This window comes from Somniosus microcephalus, chromosome 1, assembly GCF_052327205.1.
Source record: "Somniosus microcephalus isolate GS21.2 chromosome 1, FLI_Smic_1.0, whole genome shotgun sequence".
Lineage (NCBI taxonomy): Eukaryota > Metazoa > Chordata > Chondrichthyes > Squaliformes > Somniosidae > Somniosus > Somniosus microcephalus.
The window spans coordinates 393,811,584-393,829,383 of record NC_140987.1 but is presented as its reverse complement, the minus strand read 5'-3'; the positions used below and the strand labels follow the sequence as shown (position 1 = coordinate 393,829,383).

The 17,800-nt window shown below is 44.1% G+C and overlaps 1 protein-coding gene across 6 annotated transcripts in view; it reads right to left on the bottom strand.

The window, feature by feature from the left end:
- The window catches only part of ocrl (OCRL inositol polyphosphate-5-phosphatase), a 138,261-nt gene that overhangs the window by 30,937 nt on the left and 89,524 nt on the right, over positions 1 to 17,800 (bottom strand). For 4 of the 6 annotated variants that reach the window (XM_085997414.1, XM_085997429.1, XM_085997448.1 and 1 more), the window contains 3 exons: positions 9,414 to 9,649; positions 6,505 to 6,528; positions 1,836 to 1,955 (listed from right to left, as the gene is read on the bottom strand). In XM_085997414.1, coding sequence (XP_085853540.1) covers positions 1,836 to 1,955; positions 6,505 to 6,528; positions 9,414 to 9,649 — 380 coding nt within the window. The remainder of the gene's footprint in view (positions 1 to 1,835; positions 1,956 to 6,504; positions 6,529 to 9,413; positions 9,650 to 17,800) is intronic. The other 2 variants (XM_085997421.1, XM_085997437.1) reach the window with 1 other exon arrangement.

Below are 17,800 nucleotides of genomic sequence, written 5' to 3'. Positions count from 1 at the left end.
CCAAGGCAGCCGCGATCCCGTGCAATCAGCCCAGGCTGATCGATCACTGGCAGGAACCAGCGGAAAAAACTAAAAGGTAAGTTTCCCCCCCCCCCCCCACTTACCTCGGCCACCTCGCCCCCGAAGCGATGAGCCGCCCGATGCACGCCCCCTGCAGCTGTCTGTGTTTTCGACCGACGCTGCTGCAGGGGGCAGAAGTCAATTTCGGGTCCGGAGCGATGCACACGGCGATGAAGTCACTATCTCCGGACGAAGGAGATCGGGGCGCAATGCTTAGTACCGCCGCAAAACTTCTACTGAATATGGCGGGAGTCGATGTCAGTGCCACGCCCGGTCGCAAAGCCACAATTTCTCCCCTCAAGTTTTTTAAATTTTGTGCACTGGAGACAACTTACTTTTCAAACTCTCTTACTTGGTTTTAGATACAATGGCCTAGAAATGAGAATGCCCATTTTTGGAAATGCAAAAAACAGGTGCGCAGTTGAATTTCTAGGCCTAAGACTTCATGCCTCATCTCTTCAGGCTTCCTACAGCTAGATTATCATAAGAACATAAGAAATAGGAGCAGGAGTAGGCCATACGGCCCCTCGGGCCTGCTCCGCCATTCAATAGGATCATGGCTGATCTGAATCTAGACTCACGTCCACTTCCCTGCCCTCTCCCCGTAACCCCTAATTCCCTTATCTGCTAGGAAACTGTCTATCTCCATTTTAAATTTATTTAATGTTGCAGCTTCCACAGCTCTCTGGGGTAGCAAATTCCATAGATTTACTACCCTCAGTGAAGAAGTTTCTCCTCATCTCAGTTTTGAAAGGGCAGCCCCTTATTCTAAGATTATGTCCCCTAGTTCTAATCTCACCCATCAGTGGAAACATCCTCACCGCATCCACCCGATCAAGCCCCCTCACAATCTTATATGTTTCGATAAGATCGCCTCTCATTCTTCTGAACTCCAATGAGTAGAGTCCCAACCTACTCAACCTTTCCTCATAAGTCAACCCCCTCATCTCTGGAATCAACCGAGTGAACTTTCTCTGAACCGCCTCGAGAGCAAGTATATCTTTTCTTAAATATGGAAACCAAAACTGCACGCAGTATTCCAGGTGTGGCCTCGCCAATACCCTGGGAATACAGCAGGGAAATTAGTCAGTCAGATACAAGTACACTTAACAATACATAACCCTAGTGAGCTTGTTGTAGCATGAAGGCATATCGACTAGAAGGTCCCAGGTTCAACTCTTGGTCTATGTTGAGTTAGCAATTCTCAGGGGAAGAGAAGGGAAACAAAAAAGAAGAGGAATCAGTCTGGGTTCCCATTCCTGATTGCCTTCTTGTGACACCTGCTGGACGTGAGCAAATGGGGATAAGATCAGGTTTGGCTGTGAAGCCCTTTATGGTCTTATAGCCTGGCAACACTGCATGACCATAAGGATGACCAGCACACCGAATCATATCCCAGCAATGGTCAGCACCTTTAGGCAAGGGGTGAAACTGGGGGAAAAAAAAAAATTGAAGAAAATGACCATGGGCTTATGAAAACTATGATAAGGGCACAGTAAGAACATTCCTTTAAACAGACAAACTTAATCCTAATGCATCTAAAATGTAGTAACATTATCGTTGTGATTTTGCAAAATCACAATAGCTCAGATAGAACTCCTCATTGGCCAGAATGAGCATTTAATTAGCTATTTTCTTTGTATATCAACTATAAGATCACAAGGCTTCACCTATAGTCATACCTCTCAGCAGTTGAGCACTATATTTTGAGAAATTATGGATGAATCATTTGAGTGATAGGTGGAACAGAAGGAAAGAAAATTTATTACACCTACCTGTCGACTTGCATTTTTAAAGAGATGATCCACCAACAACCAAATTTCCTTTGGAATCTGCAGAGGTTTATCGTCAGTTCCTATATTATCCACTGCGACAAGCTCTAACCGAGATTTCTCCTATTAAACACAGTAAAGAATTTAAACAATTCAGGGTCAGTTGTTGGAAAGGGGCAAGTCCTTTATTGTGCCATTTCTGATTCATACAGCTCATTCAAATCCAGACCAGAATCTATGCTACGGTTGATAATAGTACTACAGTACTTTCCTGTATTTTTGTAGTGTTTTATAGCTATAACATTGATCTGCTTCTTCGTGAAATGCAAATATTTTGCCAAAAAACCTGGAAATAATTATGAGCTGCTCATTTTTAAAAACAAAAGCAAAGAACTTCTAATTTCTGACACTAGGTGATAATGTCGCTCTGTGGCAGAATGCCATATTCAGAAATTATGCTAGTCCTCTGGTGTTAGTAAAAGGCTATGACATGAACTTTGGCAACATTTTACTTTTGTTTTTTTTTTTAAATTGCAGGAGATAATATAAGATTATACATTTCATTACATTGTGAAGATGACTTTGCACCAAGCTTAGTTTTTGGCCTGATCCGTAACATGTTCATCTGTTAACAATGCATGGAGGCACTGACTCTCTTGGATATGGTTACATGGGCACCAGTCACTCAAGGAGCCGTATTTTAAACTGGGTTGTGGGGAAAAAATGAAATGCAGGAGCGCCAAGGGCAGGGAGAGTGTGACCAAAGCCATCTCAGGAACTGAAGCGTGGGAGAGATGGCAGGAAGAAACGATGGGCTCAGACTGAATTCTTCAGTAGCGGGAATGTCTATTTAGGACCCATTTTCTTTTGATATCTCAATTTACAAACTTCAAAATTATGAAAAAGAGTACATATGGTTGACAATATTCCAAGATTTCAAAGCCACGTTACACTGCATAGCTATACAGTACATCTTAAAGAGTTGAAACTGTTTAATACCTTTATAACAGTTTTCAGTTTTACATTTGTGAAAAAAAATCCCAGAAATATTTTGATTTAATTTTATTCAAACACAGGTAAAATTAGGGGTAAAACTCAAGGTTTTGTTGGAGATTGGAGGAAATTTTTTTTTTTAAACATGGTTGAAAAGAAGCAGACATTCCACCAGTATTCATTCTCGATGTATTCTCTGTACGTGTGAATGTGTAACGGTATTGTACTAGCACTCTTAATTGAAATGCAGTGCAGGAAAAGCAAGTATCTTCAGCTGTTTCATCAATGACCTTCCCTCCATCATAAGGTCAGAAGTGGGGATGTTCGCTGATGATTGCACACTGTTCAGCACCATTCGAGACTCGTCAGATACTGACGCAGTCTGTGTCCATATGCAGCAAGACCTGGACAACATTCAGACTTGGGCTGACAAGTGGCAATTAACATTCGCACCACACAAGTGCCAGGCAATGACCATCTCCAACAAGCAAGACTCTAACCATCTCCCCTTGACATTCAATGGCATTACCATCGCTGAATCCCCCACTATCAACATCCTGGGGGTTACCATTGATCAGAAACTGAACTGGACCAGCCATATAAATACTGTGGCTACAAGAGCAGGCCAGAGGCTGGGAATTCTGCAGCGAGTGTCTCACCTCCTGACTCCCCAAAGCCTTTCCACCATCTACAAGGCACAAGTCAGGAGTGTGATGGAATACTCTCCACTTGCCTGGATGAGTGCAGCTCCAACAACACTCAAGAAGCTCGACACCATTCAGGATAAAGCAGCCCGCTTGATTGGCACTCCATCCACCACCTTCAACATTCACTCCCTCCACCACCAGCGCACTGTGGCTGCAGTGTGTACCATCTACAAGATGCACTGCAGCAACTCGCCAAAGCTCCTTCAACAGCACCTTCCAAACCCGCGACCTCTACCACTTAGAAGGACAAGGGCAGCAGACGCATGGGAACATCACCACCTACAAGTTCCCCTCCAAGCCACACACCATCCTGACTTGGACCTGTATCGCCGTTCCTTCACTGTCGCGGAGCCAAAATCCTGGAACTCCCTTCCTAACAGCATTGTGGGTGTACCTACACCATATGGACTGCAGCGGTTCACCACCATCTTCTCAAGGGCAATTAGGGATGGGCACTAAATGCAGGCCTAGCCAGCGACGCCCACATCCCATCAATGAATAAAAAAAAAAATGTATGGGCTTTTGGGGAACCAGTAGTACTACTTCAGGTGAAATAAATGGAAAATTGGGTTTTTAAAAAATCAGAGAAACTAACAGCAATCAGAGAAACTAACAGCAAAAAGAAAGTGAGTATCAGAGAGAAAAACCATGACTGATATGGGCAGAGGAGAATGCAGCAATTTTTGGCTAAATAAAATCAGCAAAATCTGAAAACAGAACACTGCTCATGAACAATGCAAAAAGACAGCACTTTTAACCAAGAATATCAACAGGTCTCATTTCCCTGTATCTTGAAAGATGTTGATTCTAGCCCATTATTTTCAGGAATGGTAAAGTCACAGATGCATAAACAAGCAATTCATCACTCATAGTTCAATATTCTATACAATGTATACAATTTTTATTACTTCACTCAAAATTGTTGGTGTTGCCTTTAGGACAGAAGAGAATTCCCACTGGCATTAGGAGCAATTGGAAAACAAGCAAAAATTATAGCTACATATTCCATAGACCTGATGTTGAAGCATACGAACAGAGTTATAATATTTTGGGGAATGCTGTGAAGATTTATGAATTTTAAAAAATATATATACTCTGCCTACTTACATTAATTGCTGGGCAACCAATTCCAGTTTATGCTTTTCAATTTTTTCACCGATCCTTTGTAACATTTTCTATTTTTATTTGCACTTCCCTTTGCCCCAGAAAAAAAACAGCTGCCATTTGGAGCACCTTACCAGCAGGCCACATCATTGTAAACAAGAGCGTTTAAGTAGATTGGTATGGAAGTAGATTTGTACCATGATTAAAGCAAATGATTTAGTGCAACATGCCATGCCATGCCAAATCCTGCAAATGTCTACACTTAAACAGGGTATAAGCATGAGTGGCTGACTGAGTATTGTAACTCTGCATGAAGAATCCCAGGAGGAGTAAAAAATGTCCGTGCGAATGATAACAGAGCACTTGGTTCAACCAGCCTGCAGACATTTCAGACCATGAATTAGGTCTTCTAGTTTGCAAAAGTAGCAAAATAAATCCCAAAATACATATACGTTAGTTGATAACAGGGTCAGATTCAAAAACTGGAAGTGAATCAGCCTCCCATGGAATTTTTAAAATGCCAATACTGTATATTAAAAATTCACAGAATAATCTTGCAATGGTACCATGTGACATTTTGTAACTACTGGCAGATTATAGTCAATAGAAATGCTCCAGAAGGATATTTTGACAGGGATCGGTACTGCACCTTTTTATTGTATATTAAAGGTGATGTCTAGGAAGCGCCTCCAATGGTCTAGTAGGTCAAAGGGCACCCTATTTTAATACCCACGGCCCCAGATCTGCACCGAGTTAGCTGATTTCAGCCAGGGCAGCGGTTGGGGCACTGCAATTGGTTTTAATGTTCCTGGGCTATGGAGGAGTGGAAAAAGAAAATCATCCAGGGTGCTCAATCCTCCTTGTTCTTCAGTGATTCCTGTGTGTATGTATGATCAGGTAAGAATAGAATTGGACTCTGCTGGATGCCCGCCATTGTCAAATTGCCTGTCAACACACACTGTGTAGGTTCACGCATGAATGGTCATTTCATTGAGATACCAACACCCAAAAGAGCCACCATCTAGGAGAGGAGAAAACTTCCAGCCTCTTTACAGCATGTTAGTATCCACTAGTTACTTTAGTACTTAAGCCAATAATAAATATGTAGTTCCTTTACTGGAATTTCTGACCCAACAATGAAAAATGGCACTGTACAACAGGTTAGCTGACAATTTAGTGCTGGTTTCCCAACCAGGTTTGAGTGCCAGAACTACTTGCTACTCTAATTTTATTTGGAGAGTAGAAAGAAAAGTGCAAGCTTTTAGCTGATTACTTGATGGAGGAAGAAATGATAATGCCCTTCTGGTCACAGAACAGGGTTAGTAGACAAAGAAGTCAGCAGTATGGAGTACATTTGCCCTTTGAGCTAGAGTACTTAAAGGAAATTGAAGTCTAGGGACAAGTAGGAAAATTGGGGGGGGGGGGGGGGGGGAAGGTGGAGGAGAGAATGGTAATTTCCAACTGAGCTGGGAAAGCAATTATTGTTCATATGTGAGGCTTGACAAGGGGTGTCAGTTGTCTACTTGACTGGGGTGGGGAAAGACGATGACGACACAATGGAGATAAATCTTCTTTGCAACGGATATCCATGTGCAGTATGTGCACTGGGTAGTGATCCGAAGCCTGGTCGTATTTAAACCTCGCTAGCCAAGGGTGTAGCGGCCAATAGTAGCACACCAAGTGTAAATGAGCTCATTCAATAGAGCTGGAAATCAAACTTGACATTGTCTGATTTAGTACACCAGTGACTTTATATACAAGGCCTTTGGGGGAACTCAATAGTTTTAACCTTCAAAATCTGAACTATTTAGAAAGGATTAGATGTAGTCAGCCAGTATTAGTCTAACACTTTCCAAATACACTATTACCTTCTGAAACATGTGGTCATCATCCTGAAAGGGCACAAGAGGAGGCAGAAAGAAAAAAAAAGCATCAGCCAGAGAAAGCTTTCTGAAAAAAACAAATCACATGCAGAAACAACAGAACGGAGATAAGTGAAACAATAATTACTTCTATCCCTTGTAGTGTTGTTCACAACCTTCAAAATATGCACTTTTTAGAAACTTAATTTTAAGAGATGAACCTGAGTAAGTGCAATTCAGCAACTGGGAAATGTGAGCATTTAAAAAAAAAAGTGTGTGTTCAGGAATTAAATAAATAATTTCAAGCACTCTCAAGTCAAGTATAACACAGGAAGATTCAGGAGGAAGATTCAGGATAAAGCTCTCTTTACTCGGTTCCAAAAATGTAATTTAGCTCTAACCTCAAAAGAATACTCCCTATTGCGCCAGTGTGGCATTTTTCACCATTTCCCACCAACCATCCCTAGGCCCGAGCGACTCCAAATTTGTGCAAAAATATTGAGCTTCATAGTATCTTTTACGTTCTTGTACTAATCAAGGGGAGGGATGTTAATGCTGGGGAATGGATCATCTTCCATTTTGGGCACTGGATGTCAACAACCAATGCTTTCCAGGTCAGATTTAGAACATTAAACTCAGTAAAAATCTTTCTACAATATAGCCTCACCCCAATCTCAGAAGTCTGTCCCCTGCTGTACCAGTCACCTTGTGGACCCTTGGAGTGGAATTACCAATTTAGTGCCAACTAATGTCACATTCTGGGTAGTTTTATGCTGTGTCCATACTTCCCAAACTGATTTCATGAAGGGTCTTTATAGCCAGCAGGCAGAAAAAAAAAGAGACATTCAATTCCATCATTCTGGCTCGATTTTAACCTAGAGGTGAAAAGCCAGTTTTTAAACCAACACACTGTCCAGGCCTGGGATAGAACATCAATATTAAGAGACTAACTTTCAGCAGTTTATAATGGACAAGTTGGGACTATTACTGTAGTGGTTGTAGGTGAAGACATAGCAGAAAGAAAGAATCCCGAGGCAAACATACCCAGGAAAGAAGGCAACAGTGGCACATGCATAGCACACATGTATATGGGAGATGTCTTTTTACACACAAGGTATGCCAGATACACAACTCATCAACCAAAACAGTACATTCTTGTGCTCAAATCAGCTTCTCCATTAACAGTACTCTCCACCATTGATCCTTTTGCTTATAGGCACATAACACACCTAGTACAAAGAATGGTGCAAGATACTTTTGCAGAATTGGACTTGAAGGAGTCATATCTTTTACCTTGGAGTTACTTACCATCTTCAGATCATCAGGTAACACAATAGGAGGAAAAAAATTCAGTTGGTTTGCGCATCCCATTAGTGCCTTAAGAGGGCGCAAAGCAACTAGCGCCCGTGTGCGGTGATGTTTGCTCTGCTCACAAAATTGACTAAACATTTTGCGGCGGCGCTAAACACTACCGCCATGATCTCCTGCGCCTGCAGATTGTGACATCAGTCGAGCGTGCAACGCCCCGGTCCGGATATTGAGTGGCGCCCCCTGTCTTACCGCCTGCCGCTAGCAATGACGGGTTGAGGGGAGCGTTTTGCAGTCGGGAAGGGACTGGGGGAGCGCTATTTAAAGGCGACCGCTTCCTGCCTTTTTTTGTCGGTGAAATTTTTGCACCACGCATTCAGAGAGAGAGAGACTGCAGGAGATATTCAAAGCTGTGTTGAGGAGTTTTGGGTACTGAGCAGCACTTTACAGGTTCTTTCTGATTTGATCCTCCTTGCATCGATTTAGATGAGACTCTGGGGGCTGCACGCTGAGCTCTTTCCCGAAGCCTCTCCATTGTTCTTTCCAACAGATTTGATGTACAGGTCATTCAAGGCTGCAATGAGCAAGGTGTGGATGGAAAGCAAGATCGACCCTCCCCTTTAAGAACTAGCCGACGCCAGTGTGTCTGTGTTCCATTGCTGACTGACATCATATGAGCTTCGCCAGCGCCTCGCTCCTCGGCGTTAGCACCAAGAGAGGTGTGTAGCACCTGATTTAGTGCTCCAATCACCTCCAGGGGCGATAGAAGCCAAGTTTGCAGTCGGAGGCGATAATTAGCACCAGGCGCTAAACTTTGCGCCCGGCCGATAATCGCGCCCCAAACAGGGCGATACTGATTTTCTCTCTCTCCGCTCCTCCCCCCACCCAGGTGTTTAAAATCATCCAGGGCACTCTTCAAATACATTTCCATTGCATGTCTCTGCTCTCCACAACTAAACTATGCATAAACAAGTAATTATTTGGAGGCAACTAAATGGACAGAGAATCACATCATTGCCTCTATAGGAACAAAAGTTCAACATTAACAAACTAATGACAACCAAAGGCCAGCCATTTGGTGCTTCTAACTTTAGCAATACTGACACAAACAGGGTGCAAATTAATTAAATGTCTCATTTCCTAGCAGAACCATCTCTTTACTTTACAGCAAATACCACTTGCACAGATCTAAATCTCAGAATAAAATAAATAGGGCTGCATAGAAGCAATGGGGAGAACATACTAATAATATCAGCAACATTTCTCCAGGCATTTCTGGCTTTTCATTTAAGAAACGATCATAGTTGTGGTCATCAAACTGAAAGCAATTTTATAATTGGATAAATATTTGAAGGGAAAAAATTTGCAGGACTATGGGGAAAGAGCAGGAGAGTGGTGCTAATTGGATAGCTCTTTCAAAGAGCCGGCACAGGCATGATGGGCCAAATGGCCTCCTTCTGTGCTGCATGATTCTATGATAAGGAAATATAATTTTGGTCACTCGGTTTAAATCTGGGGTGGGGTCCAATAGGAAGGGGTTGCAAGAGGCACTGTCCAAAAATTTAGCAAAACATTAATAATGCAGATTTTAACATTCAAATTCTTACCAGGTCTATAAGCTTGGTGACCGGCACTTCCCTGATTGGCTTCTTCATTCGACAAAGTGTTTCGAGTGACGTACCAAAGCAGCTTGGCAAGTAGCTCCCACCAATTGTAAGGAAATAATCCTTCCCCCGATCCAGATGCAAAACCAAGATGTCCTCAATCTTATCCTCAGCCGAGTTTAATAATGTCACAGAGTCCTTGCTAACATAAACTTCAAGTGATATATCCACAGACTCATCTGAAAGAGAACATTTACGAAGTATTCAGAAACCTTTTCTAAATTGAGACATTTGGATAAAAACTACAGCTACTTAGAATCATAGAATAGTACAGCACAGGTTGTCATTCGGCCCATCGAGTCTGCGCCAGCTCTTTTGAAGAGCAATCCAGTTAGTCCCATTCCCCCGTATCCCTGCAATTTTTTTCTCCTTCAAATATTTATACAATTCCCTTTAAGGCTACTATTGAATCGGTTCCACCACCCTGCTACTATTGAATCGGTTCCACCACCCTATCAGGCAGTGCATTCCAAATCATAACTACGCGTTGTGTAAAAAAATGTTTTTCCTCATGTCGCATCTAGTTCTTTTGCCAGTCACATTAAATCTGTGCTCTAATCCAATGCTGAATAACATTTAATACTTACTTTTCCTTTTTAAAAAAAAATTAAAATCACAAATCTGTCCATTATGAAGTAAAATCTAAATAAAACAAGCCAGAATTAAAAAAAAAAAAAAAATTCTGTGGATATGGGCGTCACTGACGAGGCTAGCATTAATGCGCATCCTTAGTTGCCCTCGAGGTGGCGTGGTACTTCCATCTATGTGGTGCCTTTAAAACATTAAAAAAGGTCCCAAGGGGCTTCACAATGGAAATAAGTAGGAGTGGGCACAGAGCCATGGAGTAAGAAATTAGAAAGGATGACGGAGTTTTCTTGAAAAGCGGAGTTTTAATTAGGTTTTTACAGGTGGAGAAAAGTGGAAAGGTGGAAGGATTTAAAGAGTAGCTCCAAAGAACAGGACTGAATTCTCTAATCGCCAAAGGTGTGACAAGGGAGGGAGGGATGCACAGAAGGCCAGAAGCAGAGAACCTAAGGGTGCGATAGGAGATACAAGGGTGCAAGAGAAAGCACTTGCATTTATATAGCACCTTTTACAGCCTCAGTACGCCCTAAAGTGCTTCACGGCCAATTAAGTACTTTTGCAGTGCAGTCAGTGGGGAACATAGGGGAAATGTGGCAGACAATTTGCATATAGCAAGATTCCACAAACAGAAAAAGGAATAAATGTTGGCCAGGACACTGGAGAACTCCCCTGCTTTTCTTTGAATAGTAATACTGGATTTTAACGTCTCATCTAAAAGACTGCATGCTTTCAGCACAGCAAAGAAGCCTAGGTTATGTGCTCAAGTCTCTGAAGTGGGGCTTAAACCCATAACCTTCAGACTCAAGAGGCAAGAGTTTTACAACTTAACCAAGGCTGAGAAGGGATACAAGGGTGTGAGGAGGAATACAAGAGTGCGGTTTTGATTAAATTTTGCTATTTATCACTTTTTTGATGGGTCACTATTCCCTTAATCTTTGGTGGTGCGCCTTCTTTAAAGGGAGGCATGTGATGTATGCCTTTGGGGTTAGAATCATAGAAATTTACAGCACAGGAGGATACCATTCGACCCACTGGGCTGGATTTTGTCAATGGAGGCGACTTGGAGGCGGGACTGCTGCTTGTCATGTCAATGTCCTGCCTCCATCCTCGCCTGACCAGAGGGATTTTCCCCCGATTGAGCTCGTTAAGCCCGCCCTGTGGGCTCAACAAGCCAATTAAGGAAGAAGTCACTGATGACAGCACGTCTGACGTTGACGTGATTTAAGACTTCTTGAAAGAAGAAATGACAGCGTTTGACAGCTCTGTGAAGCTGTCAAACACTGACATTCTCTTTAGTTTGATTAGATTTTGTGGTGAGGACTGAAAAAACATTGTAAAAAAGTAAATTTCAGATGTTTGATGGATCGGAGGGTCCATCAGCCATTACCTAAAATTGACAAGGTGGATGTCCACTCTCCCGATCCAGCACGGCTAAAGAAGTAAAAAAAGGTAAGTGAACACTTTTTTTAAACTTATCACTCACCTTGCATACTTACCACTCCACACTTGCACCCATCACTCACCTCTACACCTTACTTCCAGGTGTCTCCTCCAACCCGGCGGGGTTCTCAGAGGTCGGGAAGCCTTTACCTGTGAAGGTAAAATGGCACCAATCCCTTTTTCTGCCCATCAACTACCTGTTAACAGGCAGTTAAAAGGATTAAAAGCCTTTCCCGCCTCCAGGAGATGGGACCCGAAGCTGCACATCTTCCCGCCTCCTGGCAAAAGGGCACGGAGGCGGGATGGGGGCGGGTTTGCCACCCGCCCCCAATTTCTCCGATTTTACGTGCTGTCCCGCCTCCATGCCCGCCTCCTCGGGGCTTGGAAAATCGAGCCCATTGTGTCTGGGCTGGCCAAAAAAGAGCTATCCAGCCTAATCCTACTTTCCAGCTCCTGGTCCGTAGCCTTGTTGGCACTTTACCTAACCCATAATTCCACTGATCTGCTGCAAATCAAGATCCTTTCACATTACCAAGTTTTGATTAAGTTCCACCCTCCCTCCACTTTATCTTTAGTTAACCTGTGCACAGGGTAAGAAAACTGGAGGATCTCCTGGTGGGTCTGCTCCTAGGCCCAGAAGTCTTCCAACCACAGGTATAGGTTATGATAAATCATCAGTTGATCCTACAGCTTTCCCTATGATTGCAGCTTTCGTTCGTGCCTGGGTAACTCTTGAGCAGCAACTTGCACCTGCCATAACCAGTAGGGATGCATGGGTTGTTTAGTTTGCTTTCCCCAGACTTCAGAGTTTTAATTTTAGTTTTGTTTGAATGCCAGTTTGGATTAAATGTCAGTTTGGGAAGGTAAACTTCTCAACAACTTATATTGACATAGCACCTTTAACGTAATAAAACGTTCCAAGGCGCTTCACAGGAGTGTTTAAAAAAGACACCGATGCATAGAAGGAGATGTTAGGGCAGATGACCAAAAGCTTGGTCGAAGAGGTAAGTTTTAAGGAGCGTCTTAAAAGGAGGAAAGAGAGGCAGCGATGTATAGGGAGGGAATTCCAGAGCTTAGGACCTAGGCAGCTGAAGGCACAACCGCCAATGGTGGAGCATTTAAAGTCGGGGATGTTCAAAGGGCCAGAATCGGCGGAGCGCAGAGGTCTAGAGGGATTATAGGGCTAGAGGAGATTATAGAGATAAGGGCGGGCTATGGAGGGATTTGAAAATAAGGATGAGAATTTTAAAATCGAGCGTTAACTGGGAGCTAATGTAGGTCAGCAAGCACAATGGAGATGGGCGAGCAGGACTTGGTGCGAGTTAGCACACAGACAGCAGAGTATTGGATGATCTCAAGTTTATGGAGGGCAGAACTAGGGAGGCCGGCCAGGAGTGCATTGGAATAGTCAAGTCTAGAGGTGATAAAGGCATGGATGAGGGCTTCAACAGCAGATAAGTTGAGGTAAGGGGAGAGACTGCCAATATTACAAAGGTGGAAATGGGCAGTCTTAATGATAGAACGGATACTACAAGGTAGGAAGCTCAATTCGTGATCAAATATGACACCAAGGTTGCAAACAAACTTGGTCAGCCTTAGACAGTTTCCAGGGAGATAAATCGAATCAATGGAAAGGGAATTGAGTTTGTGGCATGAACTGAAGACAACAGCTTCAGTCTTCCTGATACAGGAAACTTTTGAGATACCCAGCACCGACAGGACCGAGCTGTTGCCGTCCCATCAAAACTGCCGGACAAACCAGCGCTAATGTTAAAACATACGGAAGCTTTTGAGCTCCGTATCTAGCAACAAACCCTGTGCTTCTAAACAGTCGGCCGTAGCTTGCAAGCGTCTCTGTAGCTAAGCAACAGCTTTAGCTAGACCTTGCAGAGCCTGACTAGTGAAAAAAAAGCAACAAAAGAAAAAAAACTTACTGAACCGACTCCTAAATTTTGCCGGTGGCTCGAGCATTCCGGACAGTTAACCTCCGGATAAACCAAAGTTTCCTGTATTTCATTGGAGGAAATTTCTACTCATCCAGTGCTGGACGTCAGACAAGCAGTCCGATAGTATAGAGACAGTGGAGGGTTTGAGCGAGGTGGAAGAGGTGTAGAGCTGGGTATCAGCGTATATGTGAAAACTCACGTTGTGTTGTTGTATGATGTCACCAAGGGGCAGCATGTAGATGAGAAATAGGAGGGGGCCAAGGATAGATCCTTGGGGGACACCAGAGGTGACATTGTGGAATCAGGAAGAGAAGCCATTGCAGGTGATTCTATGGTTACAACTGGAAAGATAGGAATGAAACCAGGTGAGTGCAGTCCCATCCAGCTGGACAAAGATGGGGAGGCATTGGAGCAGAATTCTGTGGTCAAGGCTGCAGATAGGACCAGAAGGAACAGATTACCTTTGACATAAGAAATAGGAGCAAGAGTAGGCCATTTGGTCCTTCGAGCCTGCTCTGCCATTCAATAAGATCATGGCTGATCTTCTACCTCATCTCCACTTTCCTGCACTATCCCCATATTCAAAAATCTATCAATCTCTGACTTGAATATACTGAACGACTGAGCCTCCACAACCCTCTAGGGTAGAGAATTCCAAAGATTCAACACCCTTTGAATGAAGAAATTTCTCATCATCTCAGTCCTAAATGGCCGACCCCTTATTCTGAGACTGTGACCCCTGGTTCTAGACTCCCCAGCCAGGGGAAAAATCCTCCCTGCATCTACCCTGTCAAGCCCTGTAAGAATTTTGTATGTTTTAATGAGATCACCTCCCATTCTTCTAAACTCTAGAGAATATAGCCCTAGTCTACTCAATCTTTCCTCAGGGGACAATCCCCCCCATCCCAGGAACCAGTCTGGTGAACCTTTGCTGCACTCCCTCTACGGCAAGTATATTCTTCCTTCGGTAAGGAGACCAAAGCTGTACACAATACTCCAGGTGTGGTCTTGCCAGGGCCCTATATAATTGCAGGAAGACATCTTTACTCTTATACTCAAATCCTCTTGTAATAAAGGCCAACATACCAGTTGCTTTCCTAATTGCTTGCTGTACCTGCATGTTAACTTGCAGTGATTCGTGTACAAGGACACCCAAGTCCCTCTGAACACCAATATTTCCCAATCTCTCACCATTTAAAAAAAAAACTCTGCTTTTCTATTTTTCCTACCAAAGTGGATAACTTCACATTTCCCCACATTATATTGCATTTGCCATGTTCTCGCCCACTCACTTAGCCAGTCTATATCCCCTTGACGCCTCCTCCTCACAACTTACACTCCCACCAAGCTTTGTATCATCAGCAACCTTGGATATATTACATTTGGTCCCCTCATCCAAATCACTGACGTTGATTGTGACTAGCTGAGGCCCAAGCACTGATCCTTGTGGTACCCCACTAGTTACAGCCTGCCAACCCGAAAATGACCCGTTTATTCCTACTCTGTTTTCTGTCTGTTAACTAATCCTCAATCCATGCTAGTATATTATCCCCAATCCCATGAGCCCTAATTTTGTTCAATAACCTGTGTGGCACCTTTTCAAATGCCTTCTGAAAATCCAAATACACCACATCCACTGGTTCTCCCTTATCTATTCTGCTAGTTATAACCTCATAAATCCGTGCTGACTCTGCCTGATCTTATTAATATTTTCTAAGTGTCCAGTTACCACGTCCTTAATAATAGATTCTAGCATTTTTCCTACTACTGAAGTTAGGCTAACTGGTCTTGGTTCACAGTTTTTTCTCTCCCTCCTTTCTTAAAATAGTGGGGTTACATTTGCTACCTTCCAATCCACATGAACCATTCTAGAATCTATGGAATTTTGGAAAATGACAACCAATGCATCCACTATCTCTATAGCCACCTCTTTCAAAACCCTAGGATGTAGGTCATCAGGTCCAGGGGATTTATCGGCTTTCAGTCCCATTAATTTCTCCAGTACTTTTTTTTAATTTTTTTTAAACTAATACTAATTTCTTTCAGTTCCTCATTCTCGCTAGACCCTTGGTTGTCCACTATTTCCGGGAAGTTTTTTTGCATCTTCTTCCGTGTAGACAGACAAAGTACTTGTTTCATTTCTCTTCCATTTCCTTATTCCCCATTATAATTTCTCCTTTCTCAGCCTGTAAGGGACCCACTGATGCAGTCAATTAGGGTGTCATTTATGACCTTGGCAAAAGCAGTTTCAATACTGTGGCAGGGGCAGAAGCCTGATCGGAGGGATTCAAACAAGGAGTTCTGGGAAAGATGGGCAAATCAAAATCAAATCAACTTTTATTGTCATTGTTAGTGCACAAGTGCAGTACAACGAAATGTAGGCTTGCGGCTCCCGAGAGTGTACATTTAGATTAAGACATTTAAACATTCAACATACATTTGGCTTGTAATACATTAACATAAACATAACCATAATAAAGTGCATTGGTAGATGTGCAGGCTTTAGAGTTTATTTGTGGAGTTCAGTAGGATGACAGCCCTGGGAAAGAAGCTGTTCCTAAATCTGGTCGTACGGGTGCGAATGCATCTGTAGCGTCTCCCAGATGGCAGGAGGGCGAACAGACTGTGGCTGGGGTGGGTAGGGTCTTTGATGATGGACCGTGACCTCCGTAAACAGCGTTTCTGGTATATGTGCTCTATGGTTGGTAGCCGGGTGCCGGTAATGCGTTGGGCAGTTTTGACTACCCGCTGCAGGGCTTTCCGGTCATAGTAGCTACAGCTGCCATACCATATTGTGATAGTTTGTCAGGATGCTCTCTATTGTGCAGCGGTAAAAGTTAGAGAGGATCAGGGGTGACAGGTTACATCCCTTCAGCCTCCTTAGGAAATATAGACGCTGCTGGGCCTTCTTCACCAGAGAGGAGGTATTGAGGGACCAGGAGAGGTCTTCCGTGATGTGGACTCCGAGGAACTTAAAGCTGTCCACCTTTTCCACCACAGCCCCATTGATGTGGATGGGGGTGTGACTTCCGCCTTTGGACTTCCTGAAGTCCACAATGATTTCTTTGGTTTTCTTGACGTTGAGGGCCAGGTTGTTATCGGCGCACCACTTCACGAGATGCTGGACCTCCTCCCTGTAGGCTGACTCATCGTTGTTGGTGATCTGGCCTACTACCGTGGTATCATCCGCAAACTTGATGGTGTTGGAACCATGAACAGCCACACAGTCGTGGGTGAAGAGGGAGTAGAGGAGGGGGCTCAGCACACATCCTTGTGGGGCCCCCGTGTTCAGGGTCGGGGGGGGGGGGGGGGAGAGGAGGTGTGGTTACCTAATTTGACAGACTGGGGTCTGTTTGTTAGGAAGTCCAGGGTCCAGTTGCAGAGGGAAGTGTTCAGGCCAAGAGTTTGGAGTCTGGTGGCCAGCTTGTTGGGGACGATAGTGTTGAATGCTGAGTTGTAGTCTATGAACAGCATTCAGATGTAGGTCTCCTTACCATCGAAGTGATTCAGTGCCGAGTGTAGAGCAGTTGTGATTGCATCCTCCGTTGGTCTGTTTGCACGATAGGCAAACTGGTGTTGGTCAAGAGAGGTGGAACACTGGCTTTGATGTGAGCCAGGACCAGTCTCTCGAAACACTTCATTATGATGGGTGTGAGTGCGATAGGTCAATAGCCGTTCAGGCACGTCACAGCCGTTTGTTTTGGCACAGGAATAATGGTAGCGGTCTTGAAGCATGTAGGGACGACTGCCTGGGCCAATGACAGATTGAAGATGGCGGTGAAGACATCAGCCAGCTGATCAGCACATTCCTTGAGTACCCGTCCAGGGATGCTATCCGGTCCAGCAGCCTTACGTGTGTTCACTCCGCGTAGAACACCCCTTACGTCAGAGGTCGACAGAGTGAGCACCTGGTCTTCCGGGGGTGGCAAGGCTTTGGTAGCCGGCTCCCTGTTGTCCCTGTCGAAGCGAGCGTAGAAGTTGTTAAGCTCCTCCGGAAGGGAGGCATCGCTAACCGGGGGGGGGGGGGGGGGGGGGGGGGGGCTGGTGTTTTTGCCCTTGTAGTCAGTGATGGACTGGATGCCTTGCCACATGCGCCGGGGGTCCGAGTTGTTGCGGAAATGATCCTCTATCCGCAGTGTTTGTTTCCTTTTGGCAGTCCTGATCCCCTTTTTTAGGTTGGTCCTAGCTGCACTGTAAGCCGCCGCGTCGCCAGATTTAAATGCTGCGTCGCGTGCTTTCAACAGTGAGCGGACCTCTCCGTTCATCCAGGGTTTCTGGTTGGGGTATGTCCTGATATTTTTATGGGTCGTGACGACCTCGACGCAGCTGTTAATGTAGAATAGCACTGTGGATGCGTAT